Source organism: Nannospalax galili, unplaced genomic scaffold, assembly GCF_000622305.1.
Source record: "Nannospalax galili isolate Female #2095 unplaced genomic scaffold, S.galili_v1.0 scaffold95, whole genome shotgun sequence".
NCBI lineage: Eukaryota > Metazoa > Chordata > Mammalia > Rodentia > Spalacidae > Nannospalax > Nannospalax galili.
Window position 1 is genome coordinate 2,659,947 of NW_008342393.1, and position 21,490 is coordinate 2,681,436.

The 21,490-nt window shown below is 45.0% G+C and overlaps 1 protein-coding gene across 1 annotated transcript; it reads left to right on the forward strand.

Annotated features, from left to right (window-relative positions):
• Positions 1-11,121: 11,121 nt before the first annotated feature.
• On the forward strand, positions 11,122-20,941 carry Snx11 (sorting nexin 11). Its single transcript, XM_008838279.3, has 8 exons — positions 11,122-11,209; positions 13,106-13,165; positions 14,133-14,187; positions 15,391-15,477; positions 15,760-15,860; positions 17,486-17,581; positions 17,812-18,024; positions 19,175-20,941. The coding sequence occupies exons 3-8, from the start codon at positions 14,146-14,148 to the stop codon at positions 19,368-19,370; spliced, it is 735 nt and encodes a 244-aa protein (XP_008836501.2). The 5' UTR covers positions 11,122-11,209; positions 13,106-13,165; positions 14,133-14,145; the 3' UTR covers positions 19,371-20,941.
• The last annotated feature ends 549 nt before the right edge of the window (positions 20,942-21,490 follow it).

The window sequence follows — 21,490 nt, forward strand, 5'->3', positions numbered from 1 at the left end:
GCGCAGACGCGACGACCTGCCGCAGGGCACGCTGGGACCTGGAGTCTGCCCAAGACTACAAGTCCCAGAGCCCCAGGCCGTCCGCACCACTTTTGAAGGTTGTGGGAGGTTTTCATTTTTTTAAAACTGGAACGTCAGAGTTGCGTGTAGTTTGGAATGCTGCAGTCTAGAAAATAAGCCTTTTGTTTTAGGACCGGGATGTAGCCCAGCTCGCCTCGAACTCGTGGCACTTCAGCCTACAGGTGCTGGAATTACCGGGCTGTGCCCCGTTGCCTGGTTCAGCCTACAAAATGAGGCGTGCGTTTCGAAAGTAGCCTCTGGATGCTTGGTTCAAAAACCATCCACTTCTGGGCAGTTCTGTAATTAACATCCTCTGCATTTAAAGAACAAGTGTTAGCAGATTCCTTATCTGAACTTTATCAAATCTCCACCTTCTGTAATGTCGAGTAATTTGTAATTTTCAGTCTGCACCTGTTTGAATCGAAAATTCTTACCTTCAGCATTGAAATGACTTCCCCCTTGAGGCGGCTCGTCCTTATCCCTTCCTCCCCTTTTAAAGTAAGTTAAGTCCTTCCGTTCCCCTTTCCTCGCCCCGCAGACATAGTAACTTGCTGAATTTTCTCTTTTCTTCCTCTATTTCCCTTCTCCCCTTTTACTTTTCCGCTCCTCCCATTCTTTCCTCTGTTTCTGTTTTATTGCTGTTACTGGGGGGTTTATTTTGGGGAGGTGTTTGTTTTTGTTTTGTTTTTTTATTACTTTTCTTTTTTGAGACAGGGTCTTTGCTTGGTAGCCCTCGTCAACCGTGAACTGATCCTCCTGCCTACACCTTCCATGTCCTGGGGTGTATATATAAGCATGTGCCACCACGCTATGACATTTCACAGTTTTCATTGCCCGTACTAGTGGATGACTTGTGTAGATTCCTCCGTCGCCACGGACACCTCAAAGAAACAGATTTTGCAAAAAACCTTGCTTTGTTTTCCTTTAAGACAGTGCGCTAGTTCCTCAGTTTCTACTAGATTCCTGTTATCTTTTGAACTGTAAACTACAGTAAGGCTAGAAACCCTGCTTTCTGTGGTTTATTGTACCCTCAACACCCAGTACTGTCTGGTATAACCGTAGTAAATCGGTATTTGTGCTAGCATGCACTTGCCTGTTTTTTGTCCCTCACTATTGGTAAAAATTCGTTAAGTAATTGAATGAATAAGATATCAATCAACGTTTCCAAGGCCAGGTGCGATGGCTCACGCTCATTAATGCTACTAACACTCAAGAGACAAAGCTAGAGGAATTGCTGTGAGCTTTAAGAACAGGCTGGGCTACAACATACGAACCTGTCTTAAAAAACCAAAACAACCTTCCTTTTCAAAAAAACTAAGAGGATAGAAAAAGAAAAAAGAAGCCTAGCCCAGCAGTATCATTAAAAACAAAACAAAAAACCTTTAGGTAAGAGAACAGTTCTTCCTGAGAGTATTTAGATTGAGTCTCCAAAAATAGACATTTTTTTTTTTTTTTTTTGGTCCTTTTGAGACAGGGTCTCCCTTTTAGCCTCAGCTGTCCTGGAACTCACTATGTAGACCAGGCTGGCCTTGAACTCACAGAGCTCCACCAGCCTCTGCCTTCCAATTGCTGGGATTAAAGGCGTGCACCACCACGCCTGGCCTTTTTTTTTGAGACAGGGTCTCACTATGCAGCCCTGGATGACCTGGAACTCTGTGTAGCCTAGGCTGGCCTCCTTGATCTCATAGAGAACCACATCCCTCTGCTTCCTGAGTTGCTGGGATTAAAGGCATACAGTGAACTCAATCCTTCCTGAAGTGTATTGTTTTGGATAATTTTAATATTAATTATCCAAATAACTAGTATTACAGAATATTAGTTATACTATTAGCTATTTCTTTTCTTATATAGTGCTGGGTATCAAACCTAGGGCCTTGTGTATGATAAAACAGCATTTTACCAATGAGTTACATTCCCAGCCTGAGATATTATCCAATATGTACCCCAGGGCTAAGAATTCTGGTTTGTTTCTTTTTGAGCTTGGTATTGAATCCAGAACCTTGTGCATAATAAGCAAGCACTCCACAGCTAGGCTCCACCCCTAGCCTGTCCACTTCAGGTTAAATTCTTTTTTTGCTGTTTTGTTTTTGTGTTTGGAGACAGGGTTTTCTACACAGAGCAGCTTGGCCTTGAATTCTCTGACTTCGACCAGCTTCAGCCAGCAGAATGCTGACATTACAGGCATGGCACCACCACTCCAGCCACTCTGTGTTGAGCTCATGATTGGAAGTGGGAATTAGATTTCCAAGTTTATCTTATTTTTAACTCCAAATCATGATCCTGTCTGTATCAAATGCTGTCATCTCTGTCTCCACATTAAGCTGAATTCTCCTGTCCAGATTAATGCTATTTTTCTTCCTCTTGGTTCTGTAGCCACACAAAGTAAACCTAATCCTTCTTTCATATAATCCATCTAGTATTAATAGTCAAATTCTGAATTCTCTAAAGTATCAATCTTCTAGGTAAATGTCACTATTTTCTTAAACTGAGTATCATTGGACAACCATTTCAGATATAGTTTGTTAATAAATTCTGACTCATATGCATATTTTAAAGTACTATTCTTGAATTAAGGGAGCCAAAGCTCATTTTAAGTTTCTAGGTAGTGAGTCACTGTTGGTTTGATTATCTAGAAATCTGCCAGGAGTGGAGCCAAATGCACAAACCTGAAATTTCTGTTTAACAACATTCATTTTGAAAAATTGTAGTGTGGGGCTGGAGAGATGGCTCAGCAGTTAAGAGCACTGACTGCTCTTGCAGAGGACTGGGTTTGATTCCCAGCAGCCACATGGTGGCTACGAACTGTCCTTAACTCCAGTTCCAGGGGAATCTGAAGCCCTCTTCTGACCTCCGAGGCATTGCATAGCATGGGTGCACTCATACATGCAGACAATACACTGGTACACATAAAATAAAAATAATAAAATATTACCCGGGCATGGTGGCACACGCCTTTAATCCCAGCACTCGAGAGGCAGAGGCAGGCAAATCTCTGTGAGTTCAAGGCCAGCCTGATCTCATAGTGAGTTCCAGGACAGCTGGGGCTACAGGGAGACCCTGTCTCAAAAAGACCAAAGAAGAAAGAAAAAAGAAAAATTGTAGTGTTCTGTAATCCCAGCACTCAAGAAGCAGAGGCATGAAGATTGCCACAATTTTGAGGTCAATATGATCTACATAGTGAATTTTAGGCTAGCCAGGGCTACATAGTGAGACCCTGTCTCAGGGTTGGGAGGGGCACAGGAGACAGAGAGAAGGAGAGGAAATTGCTTGGGATTAAATTGGTTTACTTTTTTTCTCTTCCCTTAATAGTTGTGGGATTTTGTTTGGGGTAGTGGCATATACCTGCAATCCCATCACACTGTCTCATAAAACAAAACAAATCGCAAGTAATCTGAAAAAGTGAAAAAGTCTGATGTTGCAAAAAGAACCAGGGGTTCTAGGAATCAGCAGGAACTCTGCTTTGTTCGCTGTCTAACATTAGACAAGCTGTTTAACCTCTGAGCCCATGAACATCCAAAAATCATGAAAATATTATTGTACACTTACTTTATAACATGTCTGCAGAATGAAGAAGAATGTTGACAGTCGGCAAACACTAGCATTTTTTTTTTTTTTTTTTTTTTTTTTTTTTTTCAGGGTGTCTCCCTGTAGCCCAGCTGTCCTGGATTCGCTATAGAGACCAGGCTGGCCTTGAACTCACAAAAATCCGCCTGCCTCTGCCTCCCAAGAGCTGGGATTAAAGGTGTGTGACACCACGCCCAGAAATACTAGCTATTTTTAGATACATTAACTATCTTCTAAGATGTAATTTAAAGACTGAGGAAGCACAGAACCTTTTATTTTATTACATCTTTATTTTTATATTTTTATTTTATGTATATGAGTGTATTGCCTGCATGTGTGTAAGTGTATCTGTGTTGTGCAATGCCTGTGGAGGTCAGAAGAAGGTGTCAGATCCCCTAGAACTGGAGTATTTTTTTTTTTTTGGTCTTTTTGAGACAGGGTCTCCCTGTAGCCCCAGCTGTCCTGGATTCGCTATGGAGACCAGGCTGGCCTCAAACTCACAGAGATCCAGCTGTTTCTGCCTCCCCAGTGCTGGGATCAAAGGTGTGCACCACCATGCCAAGCAAGGGCAGTTTTTAGCTGCTGTGTGGGTGCTGGGACTTGAACCTGGGTCCTCTGCAAGAGCCAGTGCTCTTAACCACTGAGCCATCTCTCTAGCCTCTTCTTTCTTTCTTTCTTTCTTTCTTTCTTTCTTTCTTTCTTTCTTTCTTTCTTTCTTTCTTTCTTCTTTTTCTTTCTGAGAGAACTGAAACCCCTTATGTAGACCAGGCTATCCTGAAATTCACAGAGATTGGTTTGTCTCTGCCTCCCAAGTGCTGGGATTTAAAAGTATGGGCCACTGGGGGCTGGAGAGATGGATCAGCAGTTAAGAACGCTGGCTGTTCTTGCAGAAGACCTGGGTTCGAATCCCAGCACCCACATGGCAGCTAAGAACTGTCCATAACTCCAGCCCCAGGGGATCTGACAAGCCTCTTCTGTCCTCTGCGGGCATTGCATGACATGGGTGAACTTACCTACATGCAAGCAATACATACATACACATAAAAATAATAAAATATTTTTTAAAAAAAATATGTGCCACCATACCTGGCATTTAAAACTTTCTAAACATTTTCATCAGCACCTTTGGGAATTCTTGGTTTCCCTTGAACTATTATTTTCTTTTCTTTTGGTTTTTGAGGCTGGTTCTCTTGTAGCCAGGACTGGCTTCAAATTTACTGTGATCCTCTGACCTTTTACCCCCAGAGTGCTTCAATTATGGGGGAGTAGTTGGGACTACTACTTGAAATACCATTGTTAAAGATTTATTCATTTGGGGGTTAACAAGTGTTCTTTTAAAAGGCAAATATATTTAAGGAGTTTTTCTTTTCTTTCTGCCTAATTTTCCCATAGTACCTAGAGTCAGATTAAAATGTGTACTTCTCCAGTCATGTACCCCTGACTATAACTAGCTCCCCGCCTTTCTCAATACAGGTTCTCCAGTAGCTCAGGGTGACCTTGAACTTCTGATCCTCTTCCTCTACCTCCCAAATGCTGGGATTGCTGTTAGAAACTGCTTTATTATTATTATTATTATTATTATTATCATCATCATTTTTGTCTTATTGAGACAGGGTCTCCCTGTAGCTCCAGCTGTCCTGGAACTTACTGTGTAGACCAGGCTGGCCTTGAACTCACAGAGATCCACCTGCCTCTGCCTCCCTAGTGCTGGGATTAAAGGCGTGCACCACCATGCCCGGCTGCTTTATTTTTAAAAGATATATTTTCCTGGGCATGGTGGCATGCCTTTGATTTCAGCACTTGAGAAGCAGAGGCAGAGGCAGAGGAATCTGTTAGGTGGAGACCAGCCTGGTCTACATAGTGAGTTATAGACCAGCCTGGGGATACTGGGAAACCCTGTCTCAAAAATGAAATTCTATTTTTAGTTTTTTTTTTGTTTTTTTTTTTTTTTTTTTCTTTTTGAGAGAGGGTCTCAAAACTCACAGGGATCTGCCTGCCTCTGTCTCCTGAGTGCTGGAATCAAAGGTGTGAGCCACCACACCCAGCTTATTATTTTTATTTATGTATGTGGACACCCGAGTGCAAGTGCTTGAGGGGGCCATAGGCATCAGATCCCCCTGAAATGGAGTTACAGGCCTTATGAACTGCCTGATATAGGTGCTAGGAACTGAACTGCAGTCCAGTAGAAGAGTAGTACCTGCTCTTAACCCACTGAGCCATCTCTTCAGCACCCCCCCCCTTTTTTTGAGACAGAGGCTTACTATGTAGCCCTGGTTACCCTAAACTTCCTGTATAGACCAAATTGGTCTTGAACTCACAGCAGTCTTCCTATATCTGGGAGGACTGGCTTTCTTTTATGAACAGATTACTGCTGGAGAGGTACAAGTTGAGTACTTACTGAAAATCCTCAGGACCAGAAGTATTTCAAATTTCAGGTAATTTTTTTTTTTTTTTTTTTTTTTTTTTTTTGAGACAGGGTCTCCCTGTAGCCCCAGCTGTCCTGGAACTCGCTATGTAGACCAGGCTGGCCTTGAACTCATAGAGATCCACCTGCCTTTGCCTCCCAAGCGCTGGGATTAAAGGCATGCACCACCATGCCGGGCAAATTTCAGGTAATTTTTAAAAGATGCCTGCAGAGGATAGAAGAGGCTGTCGGATCCCCTGGAACTGGAGTTATGGACAGTTGTTAGCTGCCATGTGGGTGCTGGGATTTGAACCCTGGTCTTCTGCAAGAACAGTCAGTGTTCTGAACCAAGGAGCCATCTCTCCAGCCCCATGAAAGGAAATTTTTTAAAAAGTTCCTCCTCCTCTTCTTCTGTTGGTGTTTCCAGATAGGCTCTCACATTGTGGCTCAGGCTGGCCTACAACTCAATATGTAGCCCAGGCTGGCCTCAAAGTGGCAATCTTTCTGCAGCAGCCTCCAGAGAAGTGTGATTACAAGTGTGAACCACCACCACACCTGGACTTGGAGCTCATATTTTTGATATGGTTTCAGATTCACCATTGCACCTAACTTTTAAGCTTGTTGTGGCTGGAGAAATGGCTCAGTGGTTAAGAGCATTTGCTGCTTTTGTTGAGGACCCACCTGCAACTCCAGTTCCAAGGGATTTGATGCCCTCCTCTGGCTTCTGTAAGCACGAGATACACAATTGGTGCACATGCATACATGGAACACAAAGACTCATACACATAAAAATAAATCTAGCCGGGTGTGGTGGCGCACACCTGTAGTCCCAGCACTCGGGAGGCAGAGGCAGGTGGATCTCTGTGAGTTCAAGGCCAGCCTGGTCTACATAGTGAGTTCCAGGACAGCTGGGGCTACAGGGAGACCCTGTTTCAAAAAGACAAAAACCAAAACAAAACAAAAAACAAGCTCCAGGCCAGCCAGGGATACATAGTGAGACTGGATTATTAAAAATAAAAAGAAAGAGAAGAAGAAAGAAAAGAAAGGAAAAGAAATTATTTGGAGGGCTGGAGAGATGGCTCAGTGATTAAAAGAGCACTGGCTGTTCTTTCAGAGGACCTGATTTTGGTTCCCAGAACCCACCCAATGGCTAATACCCATCTAAAACTCCAGTTCCAGGGGGGGGATCTAATGCCCTCTTCTGATCTTCAATGGGCATTGCACACACAGGTGTGCTCACATATATGTAGGCAAAACACTCATATACATAAAAAAAAAAAGAGGCTGGAGAGATGGCTCAGCGGTTCAGAACACTGGTTGTTCTTGAGAAGACCCCGGTTCGATCCCAGTACCCACATGGTAGCTAATAATTGTCCGTAACTACAGTTCCAGGGGATTTGATGGCCTCTTCTGTCCTCCTAGAGCATTGCATGACATGGGTACAGTTACCTACATGCAGGCAATATAATCATACACATTAAAAACATAAAAATAATAAAATATTTTTTAAAAATTACTAAAAGAATGCTGCTCTTCCAGAGGACCTGAGTTCAGTTCTCAGCATTCACCTCGGGGGGCTTCATAACAGCCTATAACTTCAGTTCCAGGGGATCTGATACTCTCTGTGGACTCTGGATACTGTACATGCAGAAATACACATGTACACTTAATTAAAAATAAGAGCAAATCTTCAAAGAAACCTTTAAAAAAAACTAGCACTTTTTAGTTAGGTTTGGTGATACACACCTGTAATTCTAGCACTCAAGAGGCTGAGGCAGGTGGATTCTGCATTTGAGGTCATCCTGAGCTACACAGAGAGTTCTACACCATCCTGGGCTAGATAACAAGACTTTATCCAATATGAAAAAAGGAGAGAGAAGCTAGAGAGACAGAGAGATAGGGAAGAGGATGAAACTACCATTTGCTGAATCAAAACAATAATACTCTTTATCAAAAGAGTATTCCGAGCTGGAAAGATGGCTCAAAGAGCACTGGCTGCTGGAGCAGAAGAGACATGGATTCAAGTTTCCGGCACCCACATGGCAGCTAACAACCATCAGTAACTCCAGTTCCTAGGGATCTGATGCCCTCTTCTGACCTCTGAGGACATTGCAGGCTGGTGCTGCACTTAGGTACACTTACATACATGGAGGCAAAACACTCATACACATAAAATAAATAAATGAATAAATACATTTAAAATAAGAGTATTTATAATTGTTGGCAAAGACTGAAAATACTCCTCCTCTGCTAGGCTGGATTTTTTTTTCTGTACCAAAACTATGGGGCACAAAGAAGAGAATGAGAAAGCAAATAAGAATCCAGCTGTTTCCTGTTAAGCTAGACATTAAAGAGATTTGCAAAACTGTAACATAATGTCATTCTACTTGCTATTTTTCAAAATATAGACCACAAAATATGTTAGTTTATTTATTGTTTTTATTTTATGTGTACACGTGTGCTTCCTGCATGTAGGTAAGTGTGCCTGTTTCGTGCAGTGCCCTCGGAGGACAGAAGAGGCTGTTGGATCCCCTGAAACGAGTTACAGACAGTTGTTAGCTGCCATGTGAGTGCTGGTATTTGAACCCGGGTCTTCTGCAGGAACAGTCAGTGTTATTAACCTCTGAGCCATCTCTCTAGCCCCCATAAAATATGTTAATATGGAATGGCTTATTTTAGCTTTTATTTCATAATTAAAAATATTTTATTATAATGCTGGGTGTGGTGGCACATGCCTTTAATCCCAGGACTTGGGAGGCAGAGGCAGGCAGATCTTATGTGAGTTCGAGGCCAGCCTGGTCTACATAGTGGGTTCCAAGCCAGCCCCACTACAGGGAGACCCTGCCTCAAAAAGATACATATATATATATAATTTTATGTGTATGAGTGTATTGCCTGCATGTATGCATGTATGTAAGTGCACCCATATCCTGCAATGCCTGAGGAGGTCAGAAGAGGGCATCAGATTCCCTGGAATTGGAGTTATGGATGGTTGTTAGATGTCATGTAGGTCCTGGGAATTGAACCTGGGTACTCTGCAAGTGTAGTCAGTGCTCTTAACTGTTGAACCATCTCTCCAGCCCCTATTATTTAATTTTAAGACATTTTACATTTATTTATTTATTTTTGGTCTTTTTTTTTTTTTTTTTTTGAGACAGGGTCTCCCTGTAGCCCAGCTGTCCTGGAACTCACTATGTAGACCAGGCTGGCCTCGAACTCACAGATATCCTCCTGCCTCTTCTCCCAAGTGCTGGGATTAAAGGCATGCACCACCACACCCGGCTTTATTTATTCTTATGTGTTACAAGTGTTTTGCCTGCATGTATGTAAGTATACCATATGCATGCAATGCCATGCAGAAGAGGGTGTCAGTTCCCTGAGAACTGAAGATACAATTGTGAGCTGCCATTGAGAACTGAACCCAGGTCCTCTACTTGAGCAGCAAGTACTCTTATATGCAGAGCTCTTTCCAGCTTCAGTTTCTCAATTTAAATTTCTGACCCAGTTACTATTATACATCAACAAAAACTCTTTATAGTTCTCAACAATTTTCAAGAGTTTATGTAAAAGGATCCCGAGACCAGCTTGGTATGGTGGCCCATGCCTTTCATTCCAGCACACAGGAGTCAGAAGCAGATGGATCTCTGTGAGATCAAGGCCAGCCTGGTCTATGTAGTGAGCTCCAGGCTAGCTGGGGCATGGTGGCACACGCCTTTAATCCCAGCACTCGGGAGGCAGAGGCAGGTGGATCTCTGTGAGTTCAAAGCCAGCCTGGTCTCCATAGCTAATCCAGGCCAGCTAGGGCTACAGGGAGACCCTGTCTCAAAAAGACAAAAAAGAGGAAAAAAAAAAAAAAGAAAAGAAAGAAAAAGAAAGGGGTCCTGAGACCAAAAAGTTTGATTATACTGCTTAGGAAAGAGAACTATCGTTGTACTGGTTCTACCTAGATTTAGGACAAGTTTAAGGCCACAGTCAGTGTAGTGCTGGGTATTGTACCCAGCTCATCTAACTCCACCATCTGTACTAGTGACCATGAGTTTTTCTCAAGTTTTTTTCACAACATTTACTTTTATGAATATGTGCATGTGTGTGTAACAAGAGTGGGTGGGTGCCAGCAGCTTCCCTGAAGCTGGAGTTACTGGCAGTCAGTGTGGGTGCTGGGAACTGAACTGAGGTCCTCTGGAAGAGTAGCAAGCACTCTTAACCACTGAGCTCTCTTTCCAACCTGTTAGGTTGGTTTTTTATTTTTTTATTTTTTTTTTTGAGACAGGGTGACTCATGTAGCCCAAGTTAGCCTCAAACTATGTGGATGTGGCTAGTCTCCAATTCCTGCTTCCACTCCGAAGTGCTGGTGTAAAATGACCCTTTATCAGGTTAAGGTACTTTGTGCTTTGAGGCAGGGTCTTACTCTGGCCCTGGTGGAACTCCCTATGTAGCTAATTTAACCTCTCAGGTGCTAAGATTGTAGGCGTCAGCCACTGCATCCGGCTTAAGAGGGATTTTGCTTATCACCAGAGTTCTCTGCATTTTTAATGGCTTTCTCCAGCGTACTAACTAGCTGCGTGATCCAGCTTTGGGAGTCACTGTGAATTGTCAACCGTCTTGTCTGGTTTTTGCTCTGACACTCTGTGGCTTTCCAAATCTAGGTCGGAGCGCTCTTGACTTTTCAGCTGCGGAACTGCAACCTCCGGGGTCTAAACGGTGACCCTCTCGGGATCTCAGTAAGGTTCCAGGAGTGTGGGTTTTCTTTCTAGGACATCCCCCCGCCACTGACGCCCGCAGCTTTCCAGGAATTCTAACACCCCGCTCACGCCTCTGCTCCGGCAGACCACCAAAGATGCTCCCTGAGCGCTGATTGGCACACCTGACGGCGGTGGGCGGGACGCGGTTTCTGATTGGACTTCTCCCCCTCCCTTCCATCTGCAGTGCAGTCGGGAAAGACTGGGATTCCAGCCCGGACCTGGGCGGGGCGGAGATTCTCCGCCAGCCTGCGGTCGCCACTGAGAGCTCGGGCCTGCAGGGGCGGGGCATCCTGGGCACTCGGGATTGGTCCGTTGGGAGCCACCTCCCGTCGTGCACCGCGCCGGGGCACAGCGGACTCACCCGGAAGGAGAAGCCGGCATTTGGGCTCTATGTTGGGGCACTTGTGGTGTCGCTGTGGAGAGCTCGAGCTGCTCTCAGGTAGGGGGCGTGGGCTTGAGTGGCCGAGGTGGCATTTGGATGGTGGCCTCGCTTGACAGTCTGGGGATGGGGCTGTCTCACCGCCCCGAGTGTACGTGAGGGCTGGCTGGGGATCCCAGAAAGGAATTCTGGCTTTTCAGCTCACTTTGAAAATATGTGCTATCTTTTCTTCCCGAGTTTAACCCGCAAAGAAGGACCATGGTCTGCTTCCTTTCTAGTTTGTTAGGAATGGAGGGGAGTGCCGGTAGTCAGAGTTTAGGGAAATCCCCCAAGCGGCTAGGAGTGGGAGGAAAGGGCAGGTATTTTTCGCAGACACAGGAGATTGTGGTCGCCCTTGTTACTTCCAGGTGAAAGGAGGAACAGATTGCTTGGTTGATATGACGTAGAGCTTTGTCGGGCAGGAGAACTTCCTCTAACATCTGTGGGTTTTTTGGAAGGAGAGGTTTTTGAGTTCTTCTTATATGCTGACATCCAGGGCTCAAGAATAATTAAGAAAGGGTGGGAGTCTCCATTATGCAGTCTTTTGTTAATAACTTGTCTCTTGAAGTAGGAGAGAAAATGAAGGGAAGGCCTTGAATTGCTACCAATTAAACTAGCAATTGCAAACTTGACAAGGAATCTACTTTGTGAACAGCAAATGCTCGGGTTCTTCTGGCTGTTGGTGCCTGGGAACATCTGGAGGAAGAGCTTCAGCTGTGATTGGAAAGGCCCAGGAAATGTAGTTAACAGTGTCAAGTCTAAGAGCCCTGGGAAGTCACTTGACTATCCTTTAGATGATGCACAGATCCATGTCCTAGATAGAGCTGATTAATAACTTCCTCTTCCTCCAAGGGTAGAAGTGAGCTTCATAGGAACTTGATGGAAAATAGAGGTGGTTAGCAATTGTTACTTGGAATCTAGGTTTTGCAATTGTCTAGTGTTTAGAGGAAAATTATAGCCAAAACTCTGAATGCCCTTAAAACTTAGAATTAAGCATTACAACATCCCAGAAGATTTGGAATTTAAAAAAAGCCAGTTTATGGTTGTGTCTGTGCATAATATTGGCCCCAAAATAAAGGAGGGAGGAAAACTTCTACACAGAGGTGCTGAAGGGCCCTACGAAACTGTCCTTGAGAGCAGAGTTATGAAGACCATTTAGTTAATGAATTATGGTCCTGAATTTGGCAGACCTTTCAAGTCAGAGATGTGGAAGCCCCACCGAGGGTCCTTTAGACTGTGCTTGCCTTGTTTTCATCTTTCCTAGTTTACTTCTATGAAAAGACACTTCGGAATATTTAATTCTCTGTTCCTATGCTGGTGGTTTAGCAAATGTCTGAAGAGGTTAAAAAAAAAATCCAAGGAGGTTAATTATTCATAGCAAGTCAGCTTTTTTTTTTTTGGTTACAGACCTTTGCCTGTTTACATCTGGACTGTTTTTCATTGGTTGTTGGGAAATTGAAATTTCCTACCTTTTAGTTCAGGGCCCCTTGGAGGTGGTGATTACATCAGATGAAAAATTAGATTGTCAGCAAGAATGCTGTTTATTAGGATATTGAAATCACAAAACCTTGGGTTTGCTCCACAGTGTAGCCCAATTTTGTCATCTGCCATGTAGCTTTGTCTCTGCATGCAATGTCTGTCTGTAGAGAGACCTTCTGCTATATTGGAAAGGATTGTGAAAGCTGTTTACTCTGCTAATTTCATGCTGTAAATGAGTTCTTCCTTCTTTTGAAACGTTAGCCTTGTGTTAGCAAAACATAAAATAGAAGGAAGCTCATTACACCCTCTTCGAATGGTAAGGCAGAACTAATAAGAGAATGTGTTCAAAATTAATTGTGGGACTGTTAAAAACGAGTGGGTGTGTGAATGGGCATGGAGGAGGAGAGGGAGAGCTTAGAGATAGCCTTGTTTTCCCAGGAGCCCACCCGGATCATTTGTTGGCAGTACATATTGGCTGAAGTCAGTTTTCATTTCAAGGTAAATTGGAAAGGGAAATTAAACCTTATTGTTCCGCTCTTAAGAGCGAGGAAGGGGTGGAGGCGGCAGCCAGGGTGGATGTTGTTGGAGTGGCTCTAGGAGTAACAAGATTAGTGCTGTATTTTAACAGAAGGTGACATCATGGGCCCCATTGGACTTGAGTAACCCTGTGCTACAACCTTCATGGTCCCCTTGTTGGAGTGGGCGATGTCACTATACTTGTAAATTACCACATTGGGGGAAATCAGGGGCTTAGGCTTTAATGAATCTTTACAAAGGAGCAGAATGCATCCTGAGTCGACCTGTGCAGCTGTGGGTTGCTTGGGCAGAGCTACAAACGGGATGGCATGTTGAGATTGGAAATGATTAGAGCTGTTTGCTTTAGTTCTAGAGAACTGATTCCATAAAGGATGGTGGCAACTGGGCAATTCACTCGGGTGCTCCCAGGAGCATTCCAGCTCCATGACTTTCCTGTCTGGTGGCGACTTTGGTTAGCCAGACAAAGAGATGCAAGAAGATTGCTATTTGTGGGGACTTGGTTGTCTCTATAAACAGCCAGGAGGGGGCGCTGCTAGGCTCATTTTCAAAGCTGTGGTCCATCAGGCTGCTGAGCCACAGTCCTCAGGCAAAACTTGTTATGAGTGAACCTGCCTTTCTGGCACCTACGACATACTCTGCATACCTCCAATATGTTCTAGAAGAGGTGGCTTTGTAGAAGATCTTAGAAGTAGTCTGAGAAGTGAACCAAATTCCCTAGGGCTTTTTAGCTTAACACTAACATGGGGTTTTTCCTTCCTCTTTTAAATTTTGCACAAGACCAAGGACAAAAGGAATAAAAAAAGTTACCTGGATTTCCCCCAAGGGATGTTTATTAAAACCTTGCATGGTTTTGCCCTCACAAAGCTTGATAAGGATAGAGCCATACTCTCTAACCATGATTGTCCCTGTGTCCTCTGTCCCTCTGCAGATGTTTTCTTCCAATGGGCTTTTGGTGTAGGATGTTGGAGAACCAAGAGCAGGAGGTAAGCAGGAACAGGTGGGCCAAAGTTGGAGGGCAACTTAGGAGGGGAGGAGACACAGATGCAGATTATTGCTCTGTGGTGGTTTTTCCATGGAAATACCCTTGGTGTTTCTGATGGGCTTAAAATAAAGTCAGAAGGAAATCAGTAGCAGGTGCATTTTCTGAGAAGTGAAGTTGCATTTTGACTAACTTTTCCATTGACTAGAATGTACTAGAATGTAAGCTTTTTTATTAGATTAATTTTGGGGGTTTAATTTCCATACATATATATCTTTTTTTTTTTTTTTTTTTTTTTGACACAGGGTCTATGTAGCCTTGGCTGGCCTATGTAGGGAGGCTGACCTTGAACTCATAGAGGCCCATTTACCTCTGCCTGAGTACCAGGATTAAAGGCAGGCACCATCTCCATCTATACTTTGTTCCTATTTGCCTACTCTCTTTCCCCATGCAGATTAAACTCAGGGTCTTGTGTGTGCTAGGCAAGGGCTCTACAACTGAGCCAAAACCCCCTACTTCTTTTTAAAATTTTCATTTAATTTAATTTATTTATTTTTTGCCTTTTTTTGAGGCAGGGTCTCCCTGTAGCCCTAGCTGGCCTGGTACTCGCTATGTAGATGGGGCTGGCCTCAAACTCACAGAGATCTGCCTGCCTCTTCCTCCCAAGTACTGGGATTAAAGGTGTGTGCCACCACCATGCCCAGCTATCTTTATTTTTTTTTGAGACGTGGTGTTACTTTGTAGTCTTGGTTGGGCTGGACCTTGGTGTGTGGACCAGGCTGGCCTTGAGCTTGGTGGCACTCCTCCTACTTCTTCCTCCTGAGTGCTGGGATTACAGACATGAGCTATCACATCTAGTCCTTTTCTTTGTATTTTGAGTCTAAGTTGCTCAGATAGGCCTTGAACTGTTGATCCTCCTGCTTTAGCCTCCCAAGTCATTGGGATTACAGGCCTGCACTACCAGGCAGTAAATATTGGTTGAATTGAATAGAAAGTAAAGTTGGTACTAAGTGGGAAACTCTGATAACTACTGTGTATCAGAGCTGTCTTGCTAGTCAGGCATGGTGCTTCATGCCTGTAATCTCTACATGTTCAAGGCAGTGGTGAGTCTATATAGTGAGTTCCAGGCCAGCTGGGCTATAAAGCCAAAAACAGCTTTCTTTCTGTGTGACTAAACTGACACCGAGGGAGTGTTTTTTGCCTGCAGGAGGTGATCACAGTGCGTGTTCAGGACCCCCGGGTGCAGAATGAGGGCTCCTGGAATTCTTATGTGGATTACAAGATATTTCTCCATGTGAGTGTGTCAAGCTTCTGTATTGGAGTCAAGTGCATGTGTTGAGGTAGAATTGATTTGTGGGTGTTCCCAACAGTCTAAGACAATAGACTTAGAAGAAAAGGAGGGTGGAGAGGAAAGAGGTATACCTGTGAATTGCTTTCAGGCTGTCTGGTGGGATGTTGGTCCAGTCTAGATCCTGGGGACCAAGGCCTGATGACTTGGCTCCTCAGTGAGAGTGATGGTGAGCTCAGGTGAACTTAGTCTTTTTTCACCTAAATTTTTTCATGTACTTTCCTGTAGACAAACAGCAAAGCCTTTACTGCCAAGACTTCCTGTGTGCGGCGCCGCTACCGTGAATTTGTGTGGTTGAGGAAGCAGCTACAGAGAAATGCAGGCTTGGTGTGAGTTTGCTCTTGTTGCCTTCTTGGTCTATGACAGACTCTTGGGGTGATTACATGGGAATTGGAGTTTATAGAGAAAAGAATTTACAATAGGCCAGACACTAAAGAAGTTAATGCCTTAAATCATGTGTTAAGTCAGTAAAAGAAAACCAGCATTCTCATGTGTAGTTAGTTATTTGACCTAGCAAAACCATATAAACATCATAAAATTATTTTTGAAACAGAGTCTCACTGTGTAGCCCAAGTTGGCCTTGAACTTACAGCCTTGTGTCAACATCTAGAAGCTAGGGTTATAGTGGGTCTCCACATACCTGGGTCAATTTTTTTTATTTATTTGCAACATGGTCTTATGTAGCCCAGGCTGACGTTGAACTGCTTATTCTCATGCCTCTATCTCTCAAGTGCTGGAATTACAGGTGTGTTCACCATGCCCAGCTCAACGATATCATTATTTGAGATGGGATCTAAGGTAGCCCAGGCTGCCCTCTAACTCAATATATAGCCAGGGATGTGAGAGTGACCTTAAATAGCTGATCCTTCCGCCTCCACCAGCCAAGTGCTAGGATTTCAGTTGTGTACCGCCAAGCCTGATTTTATGCAGTGCTAGGGATGTAACCCAGGGTGCTATGTACATGCCAGACAAACACTCTACCACTTAAGCTGGATCCTCAGCCCAATCAATGCTGTTGTTGTGTGTTTGGTTTTTGAGACAGAGTCTTGCTGTGTATCCCAGTGGCTTCAAACACTGTATTTTGTTTTAGCCTGACAGAGGAGATGATAAGCATATGACAACATGCCTAGCTTGGAGTAGTCTTAATTATCGTAAAAGGACCCAGTATTCCATGTTTTAAGTTTCTTCCTTTTTAAAGTAATAGAGCTGGGGGCTGGGAGATGGCTGTTAGAGTGCTTAGTGTGAAACATGAGGACCTGAGTTCAGATCCTTAGCACCTACATAAAAAGCCTGGCATGGGGTTAGTGATAGGAGGATCCTAAGGCCACATTGGCCAGCCAACCTAGCCAAATGGTTGAACTCCAGGTTCAGTGAGAGGTACAGTTTCAACAGATAAAGTGGAGCACGATTGAGGAAGGCACCCTATGTCAACCTCTGGCCTCCATGTATATGCATGTGCAGACACACACACACACACACACACACACACACACAGAGTAATAGAGCTGGGTATAGTGGAGCAGGTCTGTAGTCCCACCACCCTGGAAGCAGAAACAAGAGAATTACTGCAAGTTCAAGGCCAGCCAGGGCTACATAGAACATATCTCAAAAAGCAAAAGAGGAGGCTAGAGAGAGAGCTCAGCAGTTAGAGCACTGGCTGCTTATGCAGAGGACCCATCGGATTTGGTTCCCAGCACCCACATGGTGGCTAACAACGCTTTGTAACTTGAGTTCCAGGGGATATGTCACCTTCTTCTGGCCTCCGTGGGCATTGCACACATGGATACACTTATATACAATTACATACATATGAGGCAAAGCACTCATACACATGAAATACAAATAAATTAAAATGAAAAAAGCCGATTGTATTGATTGGGCTCTTTTCAGGGGACTCTGATCAGGGGCTGGGGTGATGTTTCATTTACCTTGGGTGTTAATTATGACTCCACAGGCCTGTACCTGAACTTCCTGGGAAGTCTGCTTTCTTTGGCAGCTCTGATGAGTTCATTGAGAAGCGACGACAGGGTCTACAGCACTTCCTAGAAAAGTGAGTGGACATGCTGGGTTAGCATTGACCACCATTGTGAAGGCAGGGCCACAGGACGATGCCAGGCAGAATGCAAATCCCTGTCCTGGTTATGCAGGCATGTTTGTGGTGGATTCCTTTCTTGAACCCTCCCATCTCCAGTGCTCCCTGAAGCCACAAGCCTGACTGGGATAGGGATGGAGAGAGCCACCTCAGGAGGGTGCTCCGTGTCATTCTCTTTGCTCTCCCAGGGTCCTGCAAAGCGTGGTCCTTCTGTCAGACAGCCAGCTGCACCTCTTCCTACAAAGCCAGCTCTCAGTGCCTGAGATTGAAGCCTGTGTTCAGGGCCAAAGCTCCATGACTGTGTCTGATGCCATTCTTTGCTATGCTATGTCAAACTGTGGCTGGGCCCAGGAAGAGAGGCAGAGTACTACTCACCTAGCTAAAGGAGACCAGCTTAACAGGTAACTGAAAAATCTCTTTGAGATACCTGGGGTTAGAGTAACCTGGGCCAGTGAGGTGTCCATGGTGCTGACACAGCATCATAGCCTCTTAGAGAAGCCTGCTTCTTGACTACATGGTTCTCCGTCTAAGTGAGGAGCTTGGGGTCCTGTTGAAACTCAAGGACAAAGAATGGGGGCATCCTTGGCTTTTTTTTTTTTTTTTTTGAGACAGAGTCTGTAGTCCACACTGGCTTGGCACTCACTGTATGCCAGGCTGGCCTCTTCAACTTTTGGCAGTCTTTCTGCCTTAGCCTCTGGAATGCTGGACATCACCATGCACAGCACTCTGTCAATTTTACAACATTTCTATTTATTTAATTTAATTTAATTAATTAATTAATTTACTTAATTTATTGTCTTTTTGAAGCAGGGTCTCCCTGTAGCCCCAGCTGTCCTGGAACTCACTATGTAGACCAGGCTGGCCTTGAACTCACAGAGATCCGCCTGCCTCTGCCTCCCAAGTGCTGGGACTACAGGCGTCCACCACCACGCCTGGCTCATTTCTATTTTTTTTTTAATTTTTATTTTTTTTTTGGTCTTTTTGAGACAGGGTCTCCCTGTAGCCCCAGCTGCCCTGGAACTCACTATGTAGATCAGGCTGGCCTTGAACTCACAGAGATCTGCCTGCCTCTGCCTCCTGAGTGCTGAGATTAAAGGTGTGCGCTACCACGCCCGGCTCTATTTATTTTTTATTTAAAAAAAAAATCAATTTTTGTGGTGCTGGGTGGAAATGGAACCCAGGGCCTTAACCATGTTAGGTATACACTCCACCACTGAACCACATCCTCAGCCCTTGGAACATGTTCCTGTTCTAAATAAAGAAACTCTACACCAGTGAGCAGTGGCTCTCCATTCCCACCTCATAGCTATAGTTTTGTTTATTCACCCGTGTCTTGTCTATTCATTTTTTTGGGGAGGGGGCGGTAGGTCAGCATCTCCATGTAGTCACAGCTGGCCTGGAACTTTCTCTGTAGACCAGGCTGGCTTCGAACTCACAGAGATCTGCCCAACTCTGCCTCCTGAATGCTGGGATTAAAGATGTTCAGCATCTTTTCTTTTTTATTTATCTATTCATATGCCTCTTTTCTTTTCCTCCCTCTTTTCTTCCCAGTTGCTGCTTTCTTCCACGATCAGGGAGGAGAGGCTCTCCTTCACCACCTCCCAATGAGGAGAAGGACCATTTAGAAGTGTGGGCTCCAGTGATTGACTCTGAGGGTCCGTCCTTGGAAGGCTCCATGCTGCCACCTGTGTCCTCACCATCACGATGTGATACTGCAAGACCTGATGAGGGACCCACTGTGCCCTAGCCTGTGAGGAGGGCTATAGGAGGGGCCCATGCTGTGCCTTTGGATCCTGGTTAACTAGACACAGTGTGGGAAAAGTGAGCTCTGCCCTGAGCTCTGGGTTCTCCTTTGAGGCAGTTGAGAGGATGCAGGTGTATGGAAGGTTGGGCTGCTTTTTTTCTCTACTCAGGTTTGCTGCCAAGAGGTTGGTTGTGCCTACACACCACATCTCCTCCATGGGAAGAAACACCACACTGGTGTTTGTAAGTTAAGCATAAGGCCCAGAGGCTGTTGGTTTTAAATAGAACCTGTCTTTACTTTCCCAGGAACTGAGTTTCTTCAGGTGTTTGTTTAGACTCTGGTGACTGGTTTAGGGGACCTTTATGTGCAGATTCTTAGCTGCTGTATCAAATACTGTCCCAACAAAATGCTTATGTGGTTGCATTGCCATCTTGGCGGACTTCGGCTTTAGCTGCAGCCCCTGGAGCACTATGGTTGTGGAAGGCTGGCCTCTTGCCTGCCTCCTTGTAAGGACAGGGTGATGAATTCCCTACCTCCTTGCTTCTCGGTGAACACTGGTGCTGTGAATCCTTTTGCTGGGGTTTCCAGCATCTGCCAACCTCAGCCCAGTTGAGTGGGGCCTGAGAGTTGCATGCAATTCAAGCCCATCCTTAGAGGGCTGTGGTCAGCCACAACCTAAGGGAAGGGAACAGTGTGGAGGCTTTGTTTGGGCTGAGGCAGTTGGGCTGCTCTCTTATAAAGCAGAGCTGGCAGCTCTTATTTCTGGTGCGAGCTCCTTTTTGATTCCTTTCTTTTCCCTCGGTTACAGCTCCCTGCCCCCAAGCCTTTTGCTGCCACCAGGTCCCTCTGCTGTGTCGCAGGGAGGCCGTTTGTTCAGTCCATTGGGGCACGAGGGCTTTATTTCTTCCTGGAAGACAGGGCTCTGGGGATGTAGATGAGGAACAACATGCCTTCCTTCAGACAATGAGGTGTTCTGCCCTCCTGCTGCCATACTTCCTCTCCGCTGAGAGCCAGAGCCGCAGGAGCAGAGCACCTGGGGTTGCAGGCCAGGGCTGTGTGTGTGTGCGCGCGTTGTGTAGTGTACCTGGGGTTGCAGGCCAGGGCTCTGTGTGTGTGTGTGTGTGTGTGTGTGTGTTGTGTAGTGTACCTGGGGTTGCAGGCCAGGGCTGTGTGTGTGTCCCCAGCTCCCCACTTCTTGCCCTCTGGTCATCCATTCTGTCTGTGGGCTCTTTTTCTACCAGCCTGAATAAAATGCAAGTATTTAAGACTGTTGTTGCAGTTTGTGTCCAACAAGCTGTAGCAGGGAAGGAGGAGTGAGGGCTGGTGGTAGTTACTTCATAAATCATGAATTTATCAGTGTGGAAATAATGATTCAGAACTGTTGCACCACAGCTCTCCTGCATTGTGTGTGCAGCTCAAGTTCACTACTGCAGGAAGGGTTTTCTTCCCAAGAGCCAAAATCTGGCTCACAGTTCTGGGCATGAACCTTGTTAGGTATAATTTACCTGACACTGCTTCCATCCTCACACCTAGGTGCCAGGTGCTGAAAGAGAAATAAAGTTTGTCAACATGCAGATGCAAAGCCCTGGCTGGTATTCATCCCTCTTCCCGCCCGCCTCCCCTGGGTCTCTCCTTTATATGATGCAGCAGAGCAAGGCGAGGCTAGAAAACCTACAGAGGCAAATCCAAAATGTCAAAAGAAGTTCATTTAAAAGGGGGGAATAAAACTCCATACACAACCCTCACAAAAACCCGACAGATGCTGGGCTAATGGCATCCGCTCTGCTGATTGGTGGGGATGGCTCATGAATATTAATGAGTCGAATGCTCCAAATGGTGCAGCTGTGAACCCAGCTGTGCCTGAAGCTCTCTGATCTCAAAACTTCCAGACAGGAGCTGGAGGTGGTCTGTGTCAATTCCCTACTCAGCCAAAAAACAGCAAGCTGGGTTGGCCTTCTTCTGTTTGCCCGCTCTCCTCCTGGAGTGGGTGCTCGGCAACTAGCTCTGCCAGCAGGCGCCGTTCAGACATGGATGTGATTTTTCGACTCCCAGCTTTTTTAATGATCCATTAGCAGCCGTGCATACAATAGCACCTCAGTTAATCTGAGGCCAGGCGCCTTCCC

Coding starts and splice junctions, on each gene's coding strand:
- Snx11 (XM_008838279.3), top strand. CDS start 14,146: ATGGGCTTTTGGTGTAGGATGTTGGAGAACCAAGAGCAGGAG. Junction 15,478..15,759: donor ATTACAAGATATTTCTCCAT/GTGAGTGTGTCA, acceptor ACTTTCCTGTAG/ACAAACAGCAAAGCCTTTAC. Junction 17,582..17,811: donor CTACAGCACTTCCTAGAAAA/GTGAGTGGACAT, acceptor TTGCTCTCCCAG/GGTCCTGCAAAGCGTGGTCC.